This window comes from Echeneis naucrates, chromosome 19, assembly GCF_900963305.1.
Source record: "Echeneis naucrates chromosome 19, fEcheNa1.1, whole genome shotgun sequence".
Taxonomy (NCBI): domain Eukaryota; kingdom Metazoa; phylum Chordata; class Actinopteri; order Carangiformes; family Echeneidae; genus Echeneis; species Echeneis naucrates.
Window position 1 is genome coordinate 12600904 of NC_042529.1, and position 21038 is coordinate 12621941.

The following is a 21038-nucleotide window of genomic DNA, read 5'->3' on the forward strand; positions in this document are numbered from 1 at the left end:
TGCGTGTGTACGGCCTCTTCTTTGTTTCTGTGGAAACAGAAACAGGTTTGTTTACAGTTTCCATTTTTTCCTGCGTGCTTACAAAATATCCAGCAGTTGACTTTGTTATTGGACTTCCTTTGATAGCTCTGACAGATTCTTGCTTTGCCACCTCGATGACCAAATATTCTTACTCTCTATGTAGCCTTCATTATTTTACCAAACTGGCAGTCTGGTGGAGCTCACAGGAAACACCTTTTACTGCAGTCGATATGCAATTATAGATTACTTCAACCGCGTTAGAGGCGAGCAGCTGAATTCAAGCATTGGCTTAATATAACTGAAAGTGACTTACCGTTACCGACGCAGTGTGGTGGCAGATTTGTAGGTTCTTCTGTTAGTACTTCAATACGTTCCAATATGTCACACAGTTTTCTGTCAAATGAAAAGAAAACATCAAATACTCCAAGTTGACTCAAGTCTTCCAGATGATCTTTGTCACCTTTATTCCCATACATGTCCATTCATTACAATAGTGGAAATTCATAATAAATAAGCACCATAGATTATCAGCAGAGAGAGAGGGGGGGAAAAAAAAAACAAACAAACAAACACTCAAGTCATGATACGTACATTAAAGGAAAATAAATGTTTCCTTTGAAATCAAAGAGCCTGCTATAGATTTAGACTTATTGTGGCAGTTTATAGGCATAAAGCCATACAAGACAAATACCTTAAACATGTGCAATTAAAAGGTTAATCTAATTCCATTGATGTTTGTTTATAAAATGTAAAAAAAAAAAAAAAAGGTCACATTGTTCAACCAAAAGCTGTTTGGGTCCTTAGAGAATTCAGTGTCACTTCAACTTCTTGGGGAGAAATCCTCTGATTGGTGAGAGGCTTAAAAAAAGAGAAGTGGAATAAGTTAGATTTTTTTTTTGTTTGTTAGTTAATCATTTCTATTTTTTTTTCTTCATCAAGCTGGTTTGATCGACAACACATTACATTCACTACAAGTATACATTCTTAATCCAAAACTTCCACTCAGTTCACTTTCACAAAAAAAATTGGCACCTTCTAGGGAGATCAAGTTATTCATCTTCAGCAGTTTGTTGCCATATTAAAAATGAAAATTAAAAACAACAACAATGCAGCCACTGTGTGTACTATGGGCGAATATATGCACTACATCTCTGGACAAGCAAGCAACACTACATTATTAACAACACTTCCCTGAAGGCACGACCAGGAAATCCCATTGTTTCTTTACTTGTTTTTTTTTTTTTTTGTTGTTGGGGTTTTTTTTTTTTTTGTGTTTGTTTTTTGAGGGCAGTGTTCAGCTTCCATGTGCCAAAATCAACATGGCTTCCAGGCGGGCCGTTCTGATTTGTAGTGAGCAAACAGCTGAGGCAGTCCAGCTTTGGTATTTACTGTAAAATGGTCTTCGCCTATAGAGCCACATTGGCCTGCGTACGAGGCAGCATGCGCTGAGCTGAAAATGCTTGGATAATTATTTCCGTTGTCCCTGTTGTATCGTCTGTACATTAAAGGTATATTGACATCTACGAGACTGAGACTTTGTCATCAAATGAACATGGAAACCATGTCGATGGCGACGACAGAGGCACGGGGAGGGCCTGAGGACAAAGGGCAGCAGAAAAGCTCCCACCTTACTGCTTCACTTCTGCTCTGCTACCAAAAGGAACCGGACAACCATTTCCTGCTTCTGTGTTAACTGCACGGTCAAACAACAAACGCTCTCAGTCTAAATACAGCAACAGAGGAACCTCTGCTCAAGCCACCACTGTAGTTAAAAAGGGTCAGTTCACGCAAATTACAGACAAAAAAAATAAATAAAAATGAGGGCAAACTGTATTTTTTTATTTCAAGTGCAGTCTCGCCACACTTTGGTGTAACTTCCACCAGTTTTCCAATCTGAAATTGTGCCCAGAAAATTTTGCTGATTTAATGAACATAAAGGAAAGTTTGCTGGCTCGCTGTAACTCCAGGTTGGTGGGATATGCGAAGTGTGTTTTTAATGTAATTTGCATGAACTCACTATACAGTTGAAGAAACAGCTTGGGAATCAGATTTATTCGCTTCCTTGGCGAGTTCGATGAGAAGACTGGCAGCATACCGTTCATGTATTTATGCTAAATATTAAAGCTAAACCAGCTAGCTTAGGTTGGCATTAAGACAAGAACCTCCCAAACGCATTTAGCTCTAAATGCTGTGTAAGTTTTATTTTTGGACAGTTACTGTACGGATAATGATAATGATTTTCTGCAGTCTCATATTTGAAGCTCAGACGTCTGAAGCTAAAAACGTATTTTTGTTTTTTTTTTCCCCCCAATGGAAGGAAACTCAAACCTGGACTTCTCTCCTTCTCGCATATAAAAGTCGTTTCATACATTTGAAGCCCCAATAAAACCGTGAACTGACTCCAGCATGTTGTTGAGCGGCTGCTCATAACCAAAATCATGAAGCTGACAGATTTAGGAAAACAGCTAACAGAAAAACTAACAAAAATCATACCTTTGTTATTTTCTCTCTGGCTGCTCAGTGTTCCTGCCCCACATGGCATGAATGTGTCTGGAATGTTGCTGGGTGCTTTTTTCTAAAAAGAAAATTTCTGATTAAAGTGGCCTGACTCCTAACCCCGCAGTCCCAACGGCAGACACCACACTGCAGCACGCCAACAGGAATCTTTTGCCTATGTTTAAAAAAAAAAAAAAAATTTAGCCTGGTGGGAGTTTCTGCAGGAGCCTGGAAGTACAAAACATATAATAAAAAAAAAATTGCAGGGTGGTGCATCAGTTCACTCAGCAAAAAAGCGAATAAGTCTATTTCCCAAACCATTTCATCAAGATGAGTATCAGACAGATAAATATCAGTCCACCGTCTGCATTCAACACCAACATTTCTTAGCAGGTCTTACGGTTTCAGCCCGAAATCTATTTGCTGTGTAGAGTAGTGGTCGGCGCTCTCCAGTGTGGAGAACGTCAGAGAAATGACAATATGCTCCAGCAGTCATGTACAAACCCCCGGACTGCGAAAGATACCGCCGTCGCAAGACTGAACCCTGAACTCATCGCAAGGAGTGTCGTCTCAGTTTTTCCACATCACACGTGCGTTAGAAAGTCAAAACCACCTGATGCATATTAGAGATGATCCATCAGTCCAGTTTGATATTTTCTTCCTTCAGAAAATCCTGCATCATCTCCATATCTGAGTTTATCTTGCCAGCTCCTTTATCTTCTGCTTTTGTAGGAATGCCCTGATGGACTGAAGAGGACGTTCAAAGACACACAACCCCCCAAAGTATAAACCCTGATGACAGCCACAGAAATGTGAGTGGCCTGGACGTATCATATGTCGCTAGTCCTCGCACCCAGGGCCAGATCTCCCAGCGTGGAAAAGAAATCCTCCATCTCCTTCTCCAGAAGCCGGTTGCGGTTCTCTGCATCTTCTCTGGCCCGCTCAGAATTCCGCAGTTTGATCTCCAGCATGCGGTGCTTTTTCCTTTCTTGCTCCATCTCTTGTTCCAAACGCTCCATCTGTGCACACAGAGCAGCGCTGGACTCCTCCAGTCTGGAGATCAACACAGAGAACAAGCCAAGGTCATTGACGGTCAAACTCTTTTCAAATTCTTCTGGTTTTGAAATAACTGGATAGAAACTACTAACCCTAACACCCCGGCTATCCGCTGTGTTAATTACCTGCAGCTAAGGGTGGACTGGAATATCAGGAGGTACAGTTTGATGGTTTCTGTAAATAGGTCTAGGGGAAAATGTCACCTCAAGCCACTGTGGGGAGCTCTCATTTGGAAAGGTTGAAGTGCTAGAAATAAAATCCAACTGAAAAAAACAAAAACAAACCTTCACCCTCAACCTGTTTGTGTTGGCTGGTTACTGTGGTTAACGAGTAATGGCTGGAATTAAAGACATAGCTGTAAACTGACATGTGGCCCTTTAAAACGACGTGCAGGCAGTTTTCAAAGCTGCTGCTCAAATCCCGTTTTCATGACTGGGATGCGGTCTGACAACATTACCAAACAGATCAATTACTTCAGAAGGGCAAGGGCCAATGGGGAAAGTCAAACTGAATCATGTGATATGCGGCTGACCAATGGTGAATGCGCGAGTCTTTCAGTCAAGTCTGCCACATTTGGTACAGCCAAGAACGCACACTACAAAACTATGTTACCCAGCAGCATTCTGGGTAGTGCAGGATACAGTTTTAGTCTATTCTGGACCCAAAATGTAGGATTTTCTGAGTATTCACCGCAGATTTAGATGCTTTTTTTTAAATCAGTTTCCTAAAAATGGGAAAAAAGTATCTCTTAAATTTCGACAGTAACTTAATTTACCTGATAAAGAAGCTGCTATAAAGCAGCACCATTGAAAATTTGTCGGAGTTATCACAATTAGCAGGACAAGATAATCACACATTTGACAAAGTCTCGAGTATTCTAGTACATAGACTTACTTCTGTATCCTTGTCTCATAGGCAGTCTTCTGTTTCCTCAACTCGTCCTTCAGCCCCTCCACCAAACTGCTCAGTGTCAGGTTGACTCCGTCTCCATCCTCAGACATGATAATGGACGGCATGCCGGCTGCCACGGCCACGTTTCCATTCTCACTGCAGGCTGCGCTGCTGCTGCACAGCTCCATGGCCTCACAACTGTCCTGCTCGGAGCTCGGGTCCGTCATCATCCCTCCATCCCTCCCTCTCTCACTCTCCCTCTGGCTCTCCATCCACTCCCCCTTTTCTCCACTTTCACTTCCCACTCCGCAGTTCTGGTTTGCTGAAGGCTCACTTCCGGAGTCAGGAACGGAGATCTCGCAGGAGGAGGTGGACCAGGGCGTGCTGGATACGCTCGGCACGCTCCCCATGCTGGAGGAGGAGGTGACGTTGTCGTAGGTGGACAGTCTCTGCGAGGAGCCAGTGGAGTCACGGTCACGGGCAGACCGCTCACCTGAAGACGTGCGACGGTGTCCCCTCAGCGAAGACAAACCGTTCATGAGCCAGTTCCCACCCCCACCTCCTCCTCCACCAGAGGATACACTGGTTGTATCTGCTGTAGAGCTGCCGCCACTGCCTTGCTTGGCTTGAGGCTGCGAACGTGGCCCTGAGGAGCTTTTGAACGAGTACTTCCAGGAAGGCATGGTCTTGGCTTGTTTACTCGGGCTGACGACCGTCTCTCCCTTCCCTGATGAAGACCCAAGTTTTGATATTGGGTTGGGGGTCTGGGTTGGGGTGACGGCTGCACACAGCTTGGCGTCCAGAGAGGAGGCACTGCTGTGCAGCTCTTGGTCAGGGTTAGAGACCGGGCAGCTCTGAAGGTCCTCCTCAGAGATCCAGGCGCCCAGACTACGATGTTGGAGCTGATGGCCTTGGACGGAGAGCTCTGTTTGGGGTACGCTGAGTCCCTCCTGGTCCCTCCCTGAGTACAAACGGTTGTGTTCCCTAATGAGCACAGTCATCAGGTGCTGGACCAGAGAGGTGCCTGGATGGTGCGGACCACATTCACACACACACACACACACACAATACTATTAATTTACATTTGCTTGCATTTATTCTTTATCTCTGTCCACATTATCCTTTGGAAGGGGATGTTAATCACAATGACATGAACGTTGTGCTTACCCTCCATGATAGTGACGGGGTCCTCCATCTTGGGTCGAAGAATGTTTGGCCCGAATACTGTGGCGAGGTTTTGGACACTCATCTTGTTTTCATTACAGTGGGACTGGACCTCATCTAGGAATCTAAAGCAACACACTGACTTAGATACTACTAAACTTCCTTAGTGTGCGTTTCATATATATGTTTAAAGGAATGGAATATGAAACGGGCTTACTTGCATATGTACTTGAGGAGATTATAGTTTGGCAGAGGTAGAGTGCTGACTTGCTTTCCAAGCTCCTGGACCCCCTGAAAAAAAGACGAGATTGCAACAGTTTGGACTCAAAATAAAAGACACAAATACAGAGCACCATGGGTTTACTGCTCATACCTCGTCCTCATCTTTGGCCAAAAGCTGTGCACATGTTAGAAAGTCTTCATATTTGGAGAAGGGAATGACCGGCTCAGGCAGCTCCCGCAGGTACAACTTCAGCAAGGATGCCACCGTGTGGACGTCCGTGTTGCTGCAGGGGGGGGGGAACGGAGACACGCTGTTCACTGGACGTTCAAACACTTATCTCCCCAACAAGGCGCAGCGTCCGTCTACCTGTCAAACAGAGGCTTGTCGCCGCAGTCGAAGGCCTCCTGCAGCTCTTTGACAAGGTTGGCCTGCCCTGGCATCCTGAAGAGACCCTCCTCGTCCAGACCCCTGTCTCTGATGAAGTCCACACACTGCTCCACCAACAGGGGAGCCAGCCGGGGGCCAAACTTCCTCTCATACTGCACCGTGTCCTCGAGACGCTGGCCGAATATCCCTGTGGAGACATGGAGGGACACGAGGCATCTTCGTGTTTGTTGGTCCGATCGTTCAGCTGTGTGGTTGGCAGGGTTGTTGTTGTTGTTATTTGTTTTTATACGTGCTGGCCACAACAGGCATGTAGCTGACGTGCGATACTTCAGAGCAACTTGGGAAAATCTAACTAACGTCGTTTAAAAGCTGCAGTCGTTGGAAACTGTCTGGAAACCGAATCACCGGCAGCCTGCCCTCATGTGTCTCATTAAGAACAGAAGACACGTGTGTCAAATTCAAGGATCGCTTCAGTCGGCGAGTTTTTATTGGCCGGGCTGTGTGAGGCACACTCATACTACAAATCCCACAATGCAGCGCAACAGCTGCCGTGCCAAACAATAGGTTACCTGCAAAAATCCTAATTTCGATTTCCCCGACGACACGCCAGGCTCCACGTAGGGTTTAGCGCTGCCCCCCACAATGACAAGGCCTTTCTGTGCTGTTCTCTCTCCCACCGTCCAGAGATAACTGCTGACTATAAATTGTCCGGAGGTGTGAGTGTGAGTGGTTGTTGGTCTCTGTCTGTCTCTGTGTGTTGGCCCTGTGATGGACTGGTGACCTGTCCAGGACCCCCCCGTGACCCGGATGAATGAATGAATGAATGAGTGACGACGAACCAATCAGGCATCTGCGGACGTTTTCAATTGCGTGCAAAATCTGTGGAGCTAATGTGGCTGTAATTTCAGAATTTCAAAAAGTCCTTTTTTATTTATGTTTGCACTAGACATATTTCTGAAGAACAAAAGATTTATATATCTATTTATTTCAGAGGGCAAAATATAGTGTTCTGTCGGTTTCAATTCTTATTCTTTTCTTTTTTTTTCAAAATAGTTAGTTTTAGTCTGTTCAGTATTTTTTTTTTTTTTTTTTTCCCTGTTCCGACCTGATGTATGCATTTGTATGTATCAGTTTTGGTCCCATGTGTGATCGAGTTTGACACCCTTAACATAAGAGGTCAAAAGTCTATTAAGAATTGACTATAAACTGGAAGAAGGAATAAGCAAATATACAAAGATCACATCAAAGGCAGACGTCTTCATAATGAAGTCATCTTGAACTTTAGACAATGACAGATTAGATCATTTCTGTTGTCTGTTACCTGTTGGCTGGTTGCCGCAGTCACAGCTGGCTGACAGCTCACAATAATCATAGTAATTCACTGAGCAGGAGCTGCACAGCAGCAGAGCACGTTTCTCATAAATCCCAAACCCACATTTCACCAAGTTCATCCAGTCTGGCTCGGGCATTTGACTCCTCTGCCTGATTAACCCCGTATTTATCCAAAGAACCCAAAAAGCCTGGCTGCAGTCGAGTAAGAGGGTGGAGGAATCGAAGCGATCGGCAGCTGACAGAGCTGACAAATGTGACCAGCAGACGGGGGTCAGCGTGCTGTGACCGCAGCCCACCGTTAACGACAGGTCTATAAGTTGGCGACAGATCTATTCTTGACCGAGAGCTGAGAGACAGACACCCCTTTCCCTGTAAATCTGAGAAGGCAGAGAAAAATATGACTGAGCCGGTATAACGTCACCGATAACAAGTTACAGCAACACCATAAACTGTGTCAATTCTCTCCCCTGTCAAAAGAATTCTTAAGATGTGTTTCAAGGCCGTAGGTAGGAATTAGGAATTGCAAGCTCCTCCTTCCATCATCTCTGCCACAGCTAGGATAATTAATCACCCAGCCAAATTTATTTGGAGTTTTCAATCCTTTTTTTTTTTTTTTTTTACTTTGAGGCAGTACAAGCACACACTGACTTGAAATGATGTAGCAGCAGCTTATTTATTATTTATCTAACTGGTGAAAATTCACTTTCTTTTTAACCTTATAATGTCAATCTAGGCCTTCATGTTGAGACCCCCTGATCTGACACACTCTTCATGTGTATTTTGGCTGAATCTGTTACCTTCCAGAGCTTCATCTTGTGGCTCCCGGGACAGGATGCAGCTTTGGTCAGTATGTTAATGAAACTGACCTAATTTATCTGTTTTTTTTTTTTTGTTTTTTTGGTTGAAATTTAAAAAAAAAATGTTTTAAACCGATTTCCAGAATCCACAAAATCTTCTCACCATAAATGTGATATTTTGTCTGTGAAAAATGGGAAATAAAACACATACAGACAAAAAAGTTACTGCTAATAAAACTTCAGACCTTAAACAGAACATACTCACCTTTTAAGTTCTATCAGCCTGTCAGTTAGTTGATAGCTGCTAGGTAAATAGTATATGTCAGACATAAGATAGAAGTATATGTCACTTTGGCCTGATGAGCCTCTGCCCAGCCAGCAGAATATAAAACTGCTGATTGAAAATTAGGTTTAACACAACACCAGTGAAACCATACACTATATTATTGGTGTGCTATTCTACATTTATCGCCCTATTAATACACGGGTCCTTTGTAACCCCACACCATGCTGTTCAGCTGCTCCTTGTGTCCCAGTGCACTCCCAGATCGGCCCGGTTATATTTCTGACCTTCTGTCAACCGGACTAGTTACATCTCCAGACCTGAGCAGATTAACCACAGGCTCACCCTCGGAGAGGAAAAAGAGACTTTGTTGGAGCAGTATCTCTTCCTGACGGGATCAGAGTGTGCAGGCTGAATGCATTAATTACATGTACCAAGCCCAATAGGTGCCACTACAGGATGAAGCCAAAGAGAGAGGAACCCACTCTTCTAATTTTGGCTTAACACAATACAGGAGTAGATATGAGACTTTATTGCTCCAATCAGGTGCAGTAGTTTGGCACCAGAAATAGAGACACGAGGGTGTGGAGGGCAGATGAGAGTCCGCACAACATTATACAGCATAATCAAGATACACCAGGGGATCTTCTCCCATTTCAATGAAATGCAAATAGTTCTTAGTTTGGGCTTGGAAAGAGCTGCTTCAGTCCAAGATAAAGAGCTCTTTAAATGGTTACTAATGTTTCACATTGTGTTAGATATAATGTGAACAGATGGTTATGCTTTTCAACCTCAGTGAGGAAATGTCTGTTGTTGGTTTAGTCTGTCTTTTAATGTTTCATCGTGCTGTACATTCTGTTCCTTCCTGAAGCGACCTTTAGAAAAGTCTTGTTGTTCATTCTTGTGAGGTCAGCTGTTTCACGGATGAAAATCCGTCTGTGTTTTTTTTGGCGATCATGTATCTCATGTCTGAGGTCAAAGGTTTGGGTTTACCTCCTCCAAATGGCGCCCAGATGACCCGCCGTATGGCCTTGACCCAGTCGTCCATGTCCGTTTGGGAGTTTGCCATGAGCAGGAAGGATTCATGGCTGATTGGTGCTCGGTCCTTCTCTCCTGTTCCACCTATTCCACAAGTGAGTGGGAAAGAGAAGACAAAAATATATGAATCGCAGCCCAAAATGAACCCACCGGAGTTTTCAAAAGTTGACATACTGATTTTCATGCATCACATGGAAACGCAACCTTTTGTTCTTTCCCCATTTTTAGTGCAGCCGAGCAGCATTGACCAGTGTCTGGTAATACTTATCATGTTTGTGTTGGGGACCTTATTGAATGAGCAGGATTGCAGGTCGCCACTGTAGCCGTTTTTGAAAGCACTTTCTCTTTTTTTGTCTGCACAAACTTCCTGTGGCATCTTTCCAGTGCAGATCATACAAAACTCAGTCAATTACAATCAGAAATAGATTATTTCATTTTTTTTTAAAGACAGGTTTGAAGGTATGACAGTTCTATAAATGTGTTAATATCCACAACAGAGAGGTTTACTGTCTAAAGAAATCATTCAGTGAAATATCAGGTGTTTACTGCTGTAGGTTTGTGGATAAGGACATCCATACTGTGTCTTTGTTGATGAATCACTTCATCACCACAGTGGAAAAAGTCTTCTGTGTATATGGACAATAAATGTTCTTTCAGTCTGATAACATTGAAACAAAGCTGTGAATCCTGCATTAAAATCAGAAAGATGCATCAATGAATTTGTATATGGATGCTTGACTTTCAGCCAAAGATGAAATGAAACGGAGAAACCGTTTTAAATGTATGTCGAATATTTTTTTCAGCTAGAGAAGAAATAAAAGACACAGGTACCCTGTAAGGGCTGTTGACCACTGGATGGCAGGATTGTTCCACGTTGAGTGATGTGGATTTGTAGAGGAACTCTCCTGTGGTTAGGTAGTAGTAAATGAAACTCGGATTTTCATGGTGACACTGTTAACAAAGCTGTTTTTAGTGTGAAAGATGTGTGAATCTTATTTACATCTTTTTTTTTTTGACCCACAAGCAAAGCTCACAGCTGCCCATCGGCACACTGCGGCAAGGAAGTCGGACATCCCTACTTCTTCACTAACAAAACAGATTTGAGACATGATCATCAGCTGCACAGAAACCTCACTGACAACAGATGGGAATTGCACAATCTAATCCTCCAACATTGTGCACGTTCTCTCTGCTTCTGCTGTACTTTTGAGTAACGTGGGGACAATGAAATGTGTTTTTTTGGCCCATCCATTAGCGTCGGACGGTGTTGTTGCCACAGTCACAGTCACTGTTGTCACAGTCATTTAGCTGTGAGAAGGGAATCCAAATATAAACAGTGGTGCCATAAAGTTAAGTGCCATTGTCACCCAGCTCTGCAAAATCACACTGTCATGATGAACTACACACCGTCTTCACATGTGCTCCACTGTCTTGAAATACTGAACCGGCTGAACCTAAAAAGTATTTAATACTTTGGCCCCATTAATGCCTATTCGCTCAGGAAGAGAAGCTAATTAAACGTGTGAATAAATAAAAGAGAAGCAACTCAGACTTTAAGGAGCCTGAGCACAGCCAATATTTCCTTTTTCAGTGAATCACCACCTGATAACAAAAACACACACAAACACACAACCACTTAAAAATCAATCCCAACACAACCGACAAACACTAAAATCACTGGAAGATTCCAGCCCGGCTGGATGAGCATTTCAAAGGTCCCTTTTGGAGCCTATTAAGATAACATTCTGCAGGATTTACGGGGACAGACATGATGTTGAGTTGTCCTCCCAAAGTCCCAGTGATGAATTAAATTTTAGCTCCTCCTCACAGCGATCAGACGGAGGATGGCATTTGAGTTTGCGTGGACATGGAAGTGTTTATGGAACAACCATGTAAAGCTGCAGTGTTTTGAGTGTCTGTTTATTGAAGATGAATTCCTGATATCTATAGCTGCAGGTCTTAAATGTCAGACTGCTCATAATGTAGTCGATAGCAGAAAAGGCAGAACGGTGGGAGGAAGTGGGACAGGTTGTTTTTACAGCCCAGAGAAAGAGACATTTTCCAGCTGATGCTAATGTTCAAATGTCAATAACCTAATGAACCTTTAAATCATCCGCAATTTCCAATTCACCGTGCTTACTGACAAGTGTTTACTTGTCTAATTTTAGCACTAACTCAATTTTCCTCTCGAAAAAATTTTATTTTTTCTTTAGCATTGACATGCTAACAGGTAGCATTGGGCACACCATATCTGGGGTATAAATCTGTTGCATTACTTTATGCAGTACTTTTGTACGCAGCAAGCCGACACGTTGACCTGCCCACAGTGAACTACTAGCTAAATGTTGGTCTGCTGACTGCAGGTGCACTTTAATAGTCCGGCCCTCATGAGCAGCATCATCCATATCCCTGCAGCTCTCAATCGATGGACCTGGATGAGTTTACAAAATACCACCTGTGCTAATGCTAACAGGTCCAGGACCACCAACACCCCAAAGATCATCACACCCCTCCCTCACAGGAAGTATCAACGTGTCAGCCGGAGACTAAAAGTTCAATTATAATCTTTTACATCAATCATTACTGAAAAAGGAAACAAAATGCAACATGCTCGGTAATGGGGTCAAAGTTGAATCTAGGTGGATTTTAAAACAGTTTGTTTTTCCATACTACTGAGTGTGTTGGATTGCATTCTATCCTTCTATTAATACTGCGACTGGTGATTTGGCTCTGTGAACTGGAAGTTTATACGACATCCGTGCAGCTTATTATTGGTATGAATGTGAGGATCACAGGGCGACAGATATAGAAGGAGATACAGAGAAAGTCAGTGAACAAGTAGAGAGACAGTAACAAAGAGTGAGAGAGAGAGAGAGCGAGAGAGGCTGGCAGGCAGCTGAGGGCCAGTCAGTGAAGCCAGCAGCACTGATGACACTTAGTCACTTCCAGTCACTTGTGACTGCAAGCTTAGATAAATCTTTGGTGTCATGCTTTCCTATTGTGAGTCGGAGAAAACGCAACCACTGTTTTTCACTCAAATACACACCATATTAATCCAGTTACCAGTTTATGTGGAGTGCAAGGAGAACTAAAGAGCGAAGACAGAAAGTATGTAACTAAAAAAACTATAATAAACTTAAAATATCTATTAGAAAAATGCACAAACAATACAGGCCAGACTAAAGAGACTCGTTGATATCCTTCTAGTGTGCAGGAATATTTAGACACAAAGCTGCCAAACCCTGCAGGCACGTTTAAATTCTATCTTCACATTTTCACCCAGCATGCACTGCTGCGCACAAAACAAGCGCCACACTTCACCTGAAATTACAACACACAATAAACCAGTCACCTCTTACCAATAATCATGTTTACTGTCAAAAACATGTTGTCACCGGATAACAATAATTTCTTATAAGACTCAAACTCCAGAGCAGAACTGATAACAGGTGCAATATAGGTTTATATAAAATAGGAATAAAGCGGAACATAACTGGTTGCTAGACACTGAACGTGTGCCTTGACACATTTTGATGAGTAGAAGTACTTTAGTAGTAGTCATTTTACAGAAAAACTTTCCACATAAATTCACTCTGAGTTGATCCAGAAAATATCGGAAAGACAATAATGGAAATGAATCCTTTAAAAGTAGACTGTACTCAAATTTGTAATTTAAAGAAGTATTTTGCATGTAACAAGAATCAGAACCTCAATACTGAGCAAAAAGACCATAAATAAGAGGCTGCTGTAAACGTACTGTAGATCCCATCAGTCTCAAAGCCACTGAGGCGCTCCACTTCTGTCTCTACTACTCTTGTAAAAAATCTCCAGCATCTGTTTCCCGTTACCTTGGAGATGTTGTTTCTTCAGTCTGTCCGGCTTGCAGCAGACCGGCCCCATGTCTGAGTGAGCGGCGCAGGCTGGAGCTGTGACTGGCTCTGGCCTAAAGCTGCAGCATGAAGACGCGGCCTCTCCACCAGCACAAAGACCGTTTGGAAGCAGATCAGTACGCAGGTAGCACTGACAGCCAGAACCTGCCAGTGAGGCATGCTCGATGCCAGCGGAAACAAAACCCGTCAAACAAGTCCCACGTCTTGCTCCTCATTCGTTTATTCTCTTCGTTCATTCACTCCTCTCTTCCTGTCTCTCTCATTCAGCAGTGTGGGCAGCAGGTCCGTTCCCTCAGCTCCCCTGGGGAGAAGCAAATCCCTGAGGAGGAGTGTAACAAGGCTCTCTCTCTCTCTGAGTGTGTGTGCATAGTAACTTGGAGATGGGCTGTCCTCCAATCTTTGCCAACCAAACTTTTACACACACACACACACACACACACACACACAATGCCAATCAATCTCTGAGAGAGGGTGGAATCCAAAGTCTGTACTGCTTGTATATCTTAGACAGGTTTTAATCTCATAAAGACCTGTCTCCGCATTATAATGTGAAATTGTCCATGTAAAATCCAATTCCTGCTTTTTCTGCATACTTTTTTGGGATCCTGTTATACAATGATCAATTATTTCTATTTGATATTGACATGTTGGGCTCTCTTTTTCAAAACTCTTCACTTCACTGCTGCCACACTCCAAATCTTTGGGACTTACTGGAGGGGGAGTAACTTATATCTTATCAAATTTGCTAACAGTTTGTCAAACACAGCCAAAGATTGTACTCTCCAATCTTCATCTGTACTGTCCTGCACACACAGTCATGAATATTCTCAATATTAACAAATCATATGCAAACTTTATGAATAGTATTTTCTTTATTATTCCAAAAAGCAGGGATGTTAGGAATAAATGGATGAAAAGGTTGGGCTCAGAGAGACATTTGTGCCGCCTCCCAGACCTGTTTGATTTGGATTTGTTTGGTTATTTGGTCATGTAATGCAGTCAGCACAGGACACGCTGCGAGCTTCTTGTAACTACAGCAGTGGATGTTTATTATCCCACTGCCCCATATTTAGATTGTGGTTACAGTTTGACTCTCAGCGTTTGTGTCTACACTGTAAAAAAAAACTTTACTGACACTGTGTTGTGTTGCTGTGATAGTCCAGTCAGGATATATGCTGACATGTTTGGAAATCTGTTTAGATTAGATGTTTTTCATCATACGGCAACTTGAAGTATTAGTTTATTTGAAGCCTAAGTTTAGCACAAAGCTAGCCTGGTTCTGTCCACAAAGCACACAATCTGCAAATTTTACTTATTGGACGTTACATCTTGTTTGTTTAATTCACACAAGAACTACGATCAGAGCTGCTGCTAGCTGTTTCTGGCTGCTCGGCTCAATTTAATCTGGATGTAGTTTCATGTTTAGTATCAGAGTGATATCAATCTTCTCATCTAACTTTCTGCCATAAAGAAAATCAGTGCTCCTCCCAAAATATTATACTATTCCTCTAACAGATGAACAGAGGCTCCTTGGAGGATCTTAAATTTGTGATATTCAGCTTAAGAATCTCATTGTGAAAATTTCCTTTAGGCTATCTTTTGTGTTGTGTTACCATAGCTGCCACCATCTAAAGTTGTATTAATGTTAGAAAAGGTCAAAGGAGAGAGCTAACAGTGTGTTTCTGGTTGGAAAACAAGGCTTTGAACTTGATGTGGGTTTGTTGGTGTATCTTGGGAAAGTGGTATTTTGTGGGACATGCATAGAGGGGATGTGAGTGTGTGGGCTTGGCCGCAATAATAAATTAGCTGAAGCTGTCACGTTTGCACAGGCACTAGTGTGTGTGTGTGTGTGTGTGTGGGTGCTGTTTTCCAGATGGCTTAATTGCTTCACACTACCACAACAGAGGGCTTATAGCCTTGAGTCAGACATTAAATACAAAGAATATTTTAAAATAACCAATTATTTGCCCATTTCCTTAGTTCCTCTGGGCTTTGAGACAAGCTCAGTTCAGACACAGCCACATGGCTGTGGAATTGGCCTTGTTTAGGTGCCCTGCTCACTCTGTCTGCACTACATACTGATAAAAAATGCCATGGTGGGAGTCCAACTTCTAATTGCTTGCACACTGATATACTGCCGTGGTTTCCTTATAATGCCAAAAGAGATTACAAATAGAGGTATGTTGAATATGTGTTCCTTCTGCTCCTACATTCAAGAAAGACTCTGCAGGATAAATGTACACAATGAGATTTTAATGTCGCTATGACCTTGAGACTGTTGGCCCACAAGATATGTACGGAATAATGAGTTAATGTTTATGAGAACGTGTCCTGAGTCTATAATGATAGTTTCTTACCCATAGCCATGGACATTAGACCCATGCATTATAAAGTGAGTGTGTGTGTGCACATGTCAGGGGTTCAGCATCTTGGGGGTGCTATCTGTCTTGTATCTACATTGTACGACAGGGCTGGGTACACCATATCTCCCCCAACAAAACTGACCAATGGAGTTACCCTGTGGCTGAATTTCACAAATGCACACACACACTCTTAGAAAAGGAAAGTCCATCAGTCAATGATGAGACTCAGATGAACAGTGAAAGCCCCCAGGCTCTATGGAGGTCAAAGCTACTGTTACAGTGGACAAAAGAACCTGAAAGAGAGAAAGAGTAGCTGATTTCTCAGCCCTGATAAAGAAAAACCTTTATTTCTGGGTTGACTTGATCTGAAATTGAAGGTTTCTTATAGTTACTGTAGTCTTAATGAATGCTTTCAGATGTGCGGTTTCTATCATATGTATGGTATCAAGTGCTCAGTGCCCTGGTTGCAGGCCTACACAGTACACTGCACACAAAAGGGTGCAGAGAACTATGCTACCATAACCTAATAAATAGTCAGAATGAACAAGCACTTAGTGGAAAACAAACTAAAACATAAAACTTTCTCAGTCAAGGTGAGATTCCCCTGACTGATAATTAGTTTACATTTCAGATATAGATTAGAGATTTGATTTCGTGAAAAATTTCCATCTTATTTCCCTCAAGCACAAGTTGACACAGTCCAAAATATCAGTTTTGATATAATATTAATTATTTCAGAACCTGTAACTTCCACATTTTCACAGTGAATAATTTAACAAGTAACTTATGTATTAGCCCTAATAGACAGATGACCTGCTCAGAGTGGTCACCGCCTTCGCCCAGGGCTAGCTGCTTGTCTCCAGGACTCTCGAGACGCTGATGGATGAACAGTTTAGATAAGTGATGTATGGATGGATGGGATTCATCTATTATTAAATTTACTCATTTCCTGTTGGTGGATTAATCTCTGCAGCTTTCAAACCACTCCAGACAAAGATGAGGAAACCAGGCATGCTGCTTGTTTCACAGACAAAAAAGATCCCTAGTTTCTTAAAGCGTGAAGGCTGAAGGACTTGAACACTTGTGTAGTCACTGATGTGCTTCACTGTCAGTTTGTGGCCAACAGTAAAGACTGACACTAGTGATGGCAGCATAAAAAGAGCATCAGAGCTGACTGAGCTAATCACAGATCAAGGTTTTGTCAGAGATTACCTGTAAGTTTCTGCATCAGGTGGGTTTTACCAGTAAGCCTCTCTGTTCGACGTTGTATTATTCATGACTTAACGTCATAATGACTAAAAATCTGAGTCTGTTTATTTCACACAACAGGAGTGAAAAAGCCTTCATTGCTCTAAGTCGATTGTAGACTACAGACAGAGTAGAATACCTCATGTGTTTCTGCCCCAGGAGCTTATAAATCCAATATGCTGTAAACATCAGATGTAGTCAGTATCGAGTTGTTCACACAGGGAGTGAAAAGAGAAAGAATGTAACACTGAAATACAATCAGACTGCTGCTGCTGACCTGAATTGAGGAACAGCCGCTAATCTGTTAAAAGTTATTTCACCCCTGAAGTGTAAATCAAGCCTGACCTGCCTCTTCACCTCTCTGCTCTACCTTCCTCTTCCTCTCTATATTTCTATCTGTCTTTTCGCTCCCCCCTGATTTTGCTGCCATTGTGCAGCGCCTGTCCCCATGAAGCTATAAGTCAGAGGCTCATTGGGGTTCACACCCCTCTGCTATGTTGACAGGCCATAAACTAAACACACAGAGACTTACAAGGCTGGCAGCCATTCTAAACACAAAGAGAGACCTACAAGCAAACACTCACAGAACTGACAGAGTGATATAGAGAATCTGAGTATGCTAAATTGTATAGCCCATACTAATACTACCGTTCTAATATTCTTTTATTAAACTCCGCAAAAGGTTAAATATAAATTCTTACAAAAGCACACTTCATTATATGTAAATAAAAAAAACAAGTGCATTGATTAAGTAAAACCATGAAAGGTCACATGAGGTCAATCTAATCGCTGCACCGCTCAGCTACGGGCAGAACTTGTTGCGGTTCAACGTATAGACCGTAACAGCTCAACAGTATGTCACGGAGTCAGCTCGCACTGATGGAGATGGACTTTTTTTTTTTTGCTGTTAATTTTGGGATGCAGCGATTGGCTTTCACAGTTCAGGAGCTAGAGATGCAGTACTGTGACCAGAAGTGTCACCAGCTGAATGGCAGCAAGTTCTTGGCTAACAGTGCTCCCTGCTGTCTGACGAGGGAACAGCACCCAGAGAATGTAGACAATTTTCGGACAGACTATTTTCTTCTGTTAACACTGATGATGTGCAGGAAATGTACAGATTTGTTTATAGTTATCACTAGTAAAAAAAATTATGTCCAGTCACAGTTAGACGGAGATGCATGTTGAGAAGTTATGAAGTACAAACAGGATTCAGTGATGATTTATTACTCCGCAGGGACATAAAAACTATAAATCTCAATCATCAACTGGCTGTGCATGTCTGAGCCTCATTCCAACTCCATACATCCACAAGGCAGACACAGGACACCGGGGGGGGGGGGACCGAACTTAGACCAGATTTTAATGTCTTCAGACTGTGGGAGGGTGCACGCAGACACAAACATACATCCACACGCAAAAAAACCCACGTCTGGGTTCAAACCCAGAACTACTACCCAATACACCATTAAGCCACCATCATCTCCATTCACGTATGATAAATGCCTGTTTTCCCTCACCAGTCACGCAACCTGTCGATTAAAGTAATAAAAAGGTGCAGTTTAACAGATTGTGTGATAATGTAAAACAGCAGCGTCAGCAGCAAAGTCATTATGCGCGACCTTTACAATAACTGCCCATATCAGTAATTCGTCACGTTTAAGTGTCTGGTCCATCATTATATCTCTATGGACGTCATCACCAGGCTATTAAGCCCACAGGTGGTCTTTGCAGCAGCTTATAATGGCCCATGGCTACATGGTGTCAGATGGTCTATGACTGTGGGAGCCTGGGACGGATGGATGGGTCAGGAATTAACCTTTCCTGTGTGACGCCATTTTATTGTAACCATGGTGACAAAGGTAGAAAAGTGCTTCTTTAAAACCCAAACCATGGTCTCTCCTTGAACCTTTTGTGCGTAAACATCACCAAACCATGACCGTTCTCACAACATTAACTGCATCTTTATTATTGTTACTATGACAACAAAGGTCCATTAACACCAGCTGCTGACACACTTTTATAGGTTGTATTGCTGTTACCATGACGACAGAGGTTTGGCAGTAGCCTATACCATTTGGAGGATTTGTTGCTTTTTTATGATAGATAATAAAACAAGAGAGGCATTACCCAGAGGAAATAAATTGATGTATTTGAGTTAAAAAAAAAAAAATTAATCACTAGTCAATTATTTATGAAAATTAGGTGCCTTTGACAGCCATTTTAAAAATCCGTCTGCAGCTGTTGAAGCCTAACTGATCTGCAGCCATGTGACCACAGACGTTTACATCACTTGAGGTAAGGCAAGATTTACATCCAGGAGACAAAAAGTGAAGTCTGACAGCGAATTGAATCTGGGTGGAGGATGGAGGAACAGGAGGAGCTAGTGGGGCTTACCTGGTACAATCTCAAACAGATGCCTTCCTGGTTCATCCGGGTTAGCTGTCAGTTCATTCACCTGGCAGCCCTGCAGGGTTATGCAGCCCTGGAACAGAGGCACAGGTATTTAAACACTCTAATGGGACAAATCTGATTTTCAATGTGAGTTTCCCCTAATCCCTCCTCTCCTCCTTCATTCAACCCCTCTAAAACTGAACAGGCCCCCACACAGATTATGAGAATACATTATCCAGATCAATACATATTTAGCCCCTAGAACTAAGGCCATCTAAGCTGTGAAGAGATGCCAGCGTCTGTAGGACGGCCCTGTTAATCTGTGCACTGGCACCCTCCATCACATGGGTAGGGGAGTCTGCCAAACTGCTTCAGATGGAGGGCTGGGCTGTCGCCAACATTAGTCACCATAGCAACAAATGGAAGGGGTGGGAGCAGGAGGATGGATGGAGCACAGGGGCAGGGCAGGAACCAAGGAGGGGGTGGAGGGGCGCTCCCAAGGGTGCTATGTGCTTGGAATCACACGAGTAGCTGGCTAGGGTTGAAGGAAGAGGAAAAGGCAACAAATCACATGATCAAGCTTTGGAAAACAAAAACGTAGGTTAGTTTGTCCCTTTCCAGTGACTCTCACATAGAGCTCATATTTTGTCACATATTATAACACTGAGCCACAAATATATACTGTTTGATTTGCTTATAAATGATCACTATCCTGGACCAGAACACCAGCCGGGGTCTTCATCTCCTTTTGCGGCCCCGCCTCAGTTGTTGGGTAATGAAGGGTACCATGTGCACAGGCTGCAAACTGAGGCACATAAACACATCGGCCTCCTATTGTTAAATGCGGGGCACAAAGCTGCGCTCAAGTGCTTCAACAGCAGCCTGCTGCTCACACACACAGTAGGTCTGAGGTGGATCAGGTTCAAAGGTGCAGCGTCTGACAGGATCAGACTGGAGGGCACTGTCTCATGATGAAGCCAACTGCGACACCCAGACTTTTTAAGCAATTCCCGAAGTTTAGCTGTGTCCCAATTTGAAGACCAAAGGCGTCACAGTTGGTGCAACTGGACTGTCCTATTTTGAAGGCTCCTTCCTGTCACTCTTGGGTTCCTTCACAGCTCAACATATCCCACATTCATTGTGTAAGTACTGGGTTCCAGTTGATAGTACTGTTGAAACCAAAGCTTTTGTTGGAATTACAAGGCAACAGGAGTGATCCTTTTTTTCTTTTTACATAAGAGTAAGGCGGGGGACAGCTGTTGACGCAAAATAAAACTTCTCTGTAGACCAGAGCGACTCTTTTCAATCATATTCACAGTTTCTAAGAGGAATCACATCTTCATAGAGCTTCCTCCATAAGATGTTACCTCTTAAATATGTGAAGCATCAAAACAGAATACAATATCTTCTTGATTCAAATGAATATTGGAGCCAGCTGATGCTTAAAATATGCGAGGA

The 21038-nt window shown here is 42.8% G+C and overlaps 1 protein-coding gene across 4 annotated transcripts in view; it reads right to left on the reverse strand.

Annotated features, from left to right (window-relative positions):
* Positions 1-1252: 1252 nt before the first annotated feature.
* Positions 1253-21038, reverse strand: part of arhgap22b (Rho GTPase activating protein 22b) — a 31144-nt gene continuing 11358 nt past the window's right edge. Inside the window, exons 3-11 of one of the 4 annotated variants that reach the window (XM_029528216.1) lie at positions 19584-19671; positions 9644-9772; positions 6218-6425; positions 6002-6134; positions 5846-5919; positions 5632-5753; positions 4775-5488; positions 4468-4708; positions 3348-3570 (exon numbers count right to left, since the gene is read on the reverse strand). In XM_029528216.1, coding sequence (XP_029384076.1) covers positions 3348-3570; positions 4468-4708; positions 4775-5488; positions 5632-5753; positions 5846-5919; positions 6002-6134; positions 6218-6425; positions 9644-9772; positions 19584-19671 — 1932 coding nt within the window. Of the gene's footprint in view, positions 3571-4467; positions 5489-5631; positions 5754-5845; positions 5920-6001; positions 6135-6217; positions 6426-9643; positions 9773-19189; positions 19193-19583; positions 19672-21038 lie in introns of all 4 variants that reach the window. The other 3 variants (XM_029528215.1, XM_029528214.1, XM_029528217.1) reach the window with 3 other exon arrangements.